This window comes from Sinocyclocheilus rhinocerous, unplaced genomic scaffold (assembly GCF_001515625.1).
Source record: "Sinocyclocheilus rhinocerous isolate Xijiao unplaced genomic scaffold, SAMN03320098_v1.1 scaffold1295, whole genome shotgun sequence".
In the NCBI taxonomy this organism is placed as follows: domain Eukaryota; kingdom Metazoa; phylum Chordata; class Actinopteri; order Cypriniformes; family Cyprinidae; genus Sinocyclocheilus; species Sinocyclocheilus rhinocerous.
Genome location: NW_015660499.1, coordinates 1,534,292 through 1,539,931, shown reverse-complemented (window position 1 = coordinate 1,539,931; position 5,640 = coordinate 1,534,292). Strand labels below are relative to the sequence as shown.

The following is a 5,640-nucleotide window of genomic DNA, read 5'->3' as shown; positions in this document are numbered from 1 at the left end:
GTGTGTGTGTGTATATATATATGCTTTTTAACAATTAATATAATTATTATACTATTATTTTCTATTATTATTTTATAATATTATTATTCATAATTAAAAAGTTTTGTTTTTCAAAATAAAAATATTTTATGATGTTATTATTAATTGTTAAAAAACACATTTCTCTGTGAAAATTACTATTTATTTATTTATTTATTTTTTTTTTTGTAGATAGGTAAAGAGAAATTGACAACACATAAAAATCCCAACATTAAAAATTACATTTTTATTTTTTATTTTGTTGAAGATCAATTTTAGACACATTCCAGGAGAAGAGATCAAGTTTAATCAACACTTTTTTTTAGGGATTATAGTTACTGAGAACTCTATGGGGGGGAGGAAAGAAAACTAAATAAAAATAATTTTTAAAACAAATGATCAATAATACACAATACAATCCTTGCAGAAAACAATCACATTGAAATTTTGCTGACAAAATGAACACACTTATTTGCACCATCCTGGCTACTGTATGTCAGACCTGAGCGTGGTAATGATTCAGTAGAGGAAATGACATCACTTCTGAACAAGAACTGTATAAGATCATTGAAGATTTCCTTTAATCATGCTTGTTATAGGAAGAAATATCACATTTCACGTGCCTGTTTTTACCAAGTTTATGGAAAACCCTCCACCAGTCACGGCCGTTTATAACATATTCTGTCTCTAATGATGATAATAATGTTGACATGGAAGGCAGAGCTCAAATGGCTAGAAATGTTTCACTCAGGAGATCTAATCGTATCTGTCTGTGACAAGAGATGTGTGGGATTTTGGAGAAAAGAGAAAAAGGAGCATTTAAAGTCTATGATCTTTTCCGTCTGCCTTCCAAGTTTCTGAAGTTGACTGGCCGGATCTTCATCTCCGTGAATGGAATCGAATGCTCGTGGCCTTTCCAGTGGAACCAATTGATGCCCTGTGAATTCAAATGGTTTCATTTAATTGATTAAATATGTTACAAAGCATTTCACTGTTGTATATGAAGGGGCGTAAAATACTCAACTCAAATATTATTTGGGGGAATCTGTAGCATTATTGAACCTAAAGACTTGGACTACATTTTAAGGATTATATTTCCAAGGGAAAAATACTATGTTTCTACCATGTTTATTAATCTTAGTTCATTTCAAAATTTACTAGTACATTACTAAAATTAATATAAAATACTTTAAATTTTTTTACATTTTTAGTCATTTTATGTGCTCCTGTCATTTTTATTCTTTTTTCTTTATTTTAAATATGGCTATTATTTCAGTTTTAGTTTTTATTTTCTTCCCATTTATTTTTGTTCAGTAATTTTACAGTTTAAAAAACTTAAGCTAAATGAAAATTACAAACTGAAATAAGTAAGTTTTTCATCTAATATTTACATACCTTATTTCAATTAGCAAAAATGTTGAATAGTTTTACATGGGTCAAAGATGAAAAGGGTTTAAGCATAAAAACAATAAGTGTAATACTGCTTTAAATTGTTGTTTTCCCCCAAAAAAAATTTAAAAAAATTATGTTTAATTTAATTGCAATTTTGTTTTCATTTTTCTGAGCAAAAAATTCAATATCATACATTTTTCCCAGATTTACAGAAGAGACCCACTAAAATGTCATTCAGTGTAACAATCTTGTCAGGCATATTTACAACAAAAATCAATTTATGACATATTAAAAGACTAATTACTTTCACCCCAAATACTAATAAGTTGTAATTTTACATTTTTTAAAATTTGCCACTATCCTAGGTTTTGACCATTTGTCAGTAAGAATGTTTTACTCATTTAAAACACAATCAAATTTAATATGCTCCCTTATTCTTTTATATATTTTAATATGTACATGTCAGAATAAGCATGTTGTTTGAATTTTTACATAAATATTGTGTTACACTGAATGACAACGTAACTTTATTTCAACCAAATTTTGACATTTTATTCTCCAAAAACTTATTTGAAACCTTAAAAGTAGACACTTTACTTACATCTAATGTGCTTTCTATGGACATAAAATCACTTTTGTACATTTCTTTTGATGCGGACATCTTAACATCTTTGACCCACATTCAGAAGGAACTAACGAACAATGAAAAATACCTCTTAAGCATTTGTCAATCTTAGTCAATATTTATTTCAAATTTTCAAATACATTCTTAAAACCAAAAGTTCTATTTGTTCATATTATTTAATGGAGCTGAACTAACAATGAACAGTTGTATGTTTATTAACACAATAAATAACTACTGTTAATTAATAAATACCAGGACAAATGTGCTGCTGATTTTTAGTTAATGCATTAACTGACATGAACTAATGGGTCCTTATTGTAAAGTATGTATATTTTTGTCTGTTTTACTGAGGTAAGTCAGATCATGTTTCCATTGGTTAACTTTCATTTAAAGGGGTCATATGATGCTTTTTTAAAGATCATTATATGCAAATATTTCCACATGGTGATGTAGATATGTGGGGGCGTGTTAGAATGAGCCGTTTTAGGGGGGCGTGGCAGAGTCTTAACTTTGATAAAGAATATCTCTTTGGTTTTGAGACTTTAGTCTTTGCAACTTCAGGGATCTTATCTATGCACAATCAGCTTGTAACACTCCAAAGAGAAAGGAAAACTTGAAATCGCATCATATGACCCCTTTAAAACAACCAGTGAAATTAATTTTGATGTAAAATGTAACTGGCCAAAACAGCTCTTTACTGACTTACTTTGCTGTGACTGCTGTCTCCATATTTCCCCATCAGGTTCACTCGATGGCAGTTTTTATACCAGAACGCTCCCTTGTAGGACAGGGCACAGTTGGTGACGGCAATGTCATTGTCATTGTTATAGGTGGAGAAGGGCCTGTTCTGGTGATACGACAAGGAATCACCTAAAAAGAGACAAAAAAGACACAATATCACAAGCTAAATATTACAAAACCTTTGCCATCATTGTGCATGAAATATTAGAAATCATTTAAGAATGATGCATCATGAAGCATGCATGTATTCTAGAGTCAAATTATCTTATGATCTTCATATTTGCATGAGATACTCTTAAAAATAAAGGGTTTTTTATTGGCATTGATGGTTCCGTGAAGAACCTTTAACATCCTTTGAACTTCTCCATTGGTTCTTTGTAGTGGGAAAAAAAAAAGTTCTTTAGATTGTTCAAATGTTTAGAAAGTGTGGAACCAAAAATGGTTCTTCTATGACATCACTGCGAAAACCTTTATTTTTAAAGGCCGGGACACGACGCCGAGCGACGGTCGGGCTAGTTTGTTTGGTGTGTTCCACTGGTCGGCTCTCGTCGGGCTCACGTCGGCGGCAGTTTGCCCGATTCAACATGGCGTCGGGACCGTCGGCGCGAGTGAGAGCTCTGATTGGTTGTTCAGTTTAGCGAACGAGTCAGTGCCTGAGAATTAAAGCGAAAGTGATTAAAACAAGCACGTAAATGAAGGCGGTACAGACAGAAAGCTGTTTAAATGTTACGTGATATTTACCAATCATTCTAATACGCGAATGTTTTCATAACAACATGAGCCGCTTAAAATGATTAAAGTTATCAACGTTACTGATATTCAAAATGGTAAGCAAGCGCTGCTTCGTTTACATTTCGTATATCTACGTTTATCTCGTATATCTTTGTTTCGGTTTCTCCTTTTGAATGACGAATATACTATTGATAGCTGCTGATATAGACAGTTAATTCCTCTCACGCATGCGCAGAACGCACGTGTTAGTTTGCCGTCGGCTGTAGTCTGTGCGGTGTGTTCGAGCGCAGCTTTTTGGTCCGACACTGGTGACAAATCGTCACGCTAGTTTTTTGAAGTCGGCTTGGTGTGTCCAGGCCTTCAGAGTGTAATATGTAAGAATGGATAAAAGTGTATACCAAATGCATAATGTACTGTATATGTAATTCACCTGCGGTACCACTGTATGCACCAATCTGGATCTTGTAGCGGGAACGAGGATCTGCGATGTAAAATTTATCGTAGACAGCAAACACACTCTCCTGTCCATCACGCAGGTCCACGCGCAACTCATACTGACCGGCTGAGGTGATTTTGTGAAGATTTGAAAGTCCTGAAAGACAAAGACGTGACATCTCTGTCAGTAAACCCAGATTTAGAAATGGATCCAGTAGATTTTAGTCTTATAATGCCTTTGGCCTCGAGTCGCACCGAGCCAGAACTCATCGTTCGTGTCACCGAATCCTGCAGAGTAGTTCCTCCAGTTCCTGTAGAAATCCACCTTGCCGCTCTGACGCCGTAGGAACACCTGTGGAGACAAACACAGTCGTTTACAGGTGAAGTGTGTCAGTTTTGCACCCCATGCAAAACGCGTTCAGTAACGCGTACGGCCAAATGTAACATTACTTTCACTTTCTGTCTACTTATAACTTTGTTTTCTGCATATTGAGATCTTGATTGAGCCGTTTTAAGGACCAAGGTAAGGTTGCACCATTTGTTTGTAAGTTCTTAGTTAAACTGCACGTTTTAAAGGCAGAACATAGCTAGAAGGTTGTAAGCTGTCCATGACGTAATGCGTAGTCACATATTATGACATGTACCCTCAATGATCCAATAGCAAGTAGCCTTCAAATAGCAGAAGTTGTGTTAAAATGCTGTGAATTTCAGTTTACCCTTGATTCTACGTTATTTTGCCTATATGGAAGCTTGTTTCCGCCACAGAATAAAAAATTTAATTACGACCTTTTATTTCACAGTTCTGACTCTTTTCTTGTGAGTTTATATTCTGACTTTGCTTCTCAGAAGTTTACGTCTCACAGTTCGGAGTTAATATCTCAGTATTCTGGGGGGAAAAATTCTCAGAATAGCGAGAAAAAAGTATGAATTTTGAGATAAAAAGTCAAATTTACCTCTTTATTTGTATTTATTTATTTTGTGGCTGAAACAAGCTTTCATACACCCTGGTAAAAATATTCATGGTAAAAATTCAGTTTCCACTGAAATATGATACAACTTAATCATGAATAATATAACAGGTATTCTTAAATGTAAATAAAATTCAGAAACTAATTTGAAATTCGTGTTTTTCTTGTCTGCTAACTATATTACTATTGCTCAAACTTAGAGTACGGGTTTGTTCAAATCACCCATAAAGTCAACATGCAATCAAAATTTTTATTTATGTATTTATTTTTTTACATTAAATATTGCATTTTTTTAAATAAATGATTAATCCATGACAGGGTTATTATCATTAGCTAAAACGGAAACCATAAAAAAATTATTACTTCAAATAAAATAAATATTAACTGAAATAAAACAAAATATAAAAATCTTAAACTTACAGTAAGTATATATATATATATATATATATTAGTGCTGTCAAACGATTAATCGCGATTAATCGCATCCAAAATAAAAGTTTTTGTTTACATAATATATGTGTGTGTATACTGTGTTTATTTATTATGTATATATAAATACACACACATACAGTATATATTTTGGAAATATTTACATGTATATATTTATATTATATCATATTATATATAAATATATTTAATATATAAACATAACATTTTTCTTAAATATATACATGCATGTTTTTGTATTTATATATACATAATAAATATACACAGTACACACACATATAT

At 32.4% G+C, this 5,640-nt stretch overlaps 1 protein-coding gene across 1 annotated transcript in view; it reads right to left on the bottom strand.

Moving 5' to 3' along the window:
• Positions 1–287: 287 nt before the first annotated feature.
• The window catches only part of LOC107725145 (tenascin-like), a 99,609-nt gene continuing 94,256 nt past the window's right edge, over positions 288–5,640 (bottom strand). Inside the window, 4 exon segments of the mRNA XM_016534307.1 lie at positions 288–955; positions 2,742–2,905; positions 3,939–4,100; positions 4,199–4,295. Coding sequence (XP_016389793.1) covers positions 845–955; positions 2,742–2,905; positions 3,939–4,100; positions 4,199–4,295 — 534 coding nt within the window. The 3' untranslated portion in view covers positions 288–844.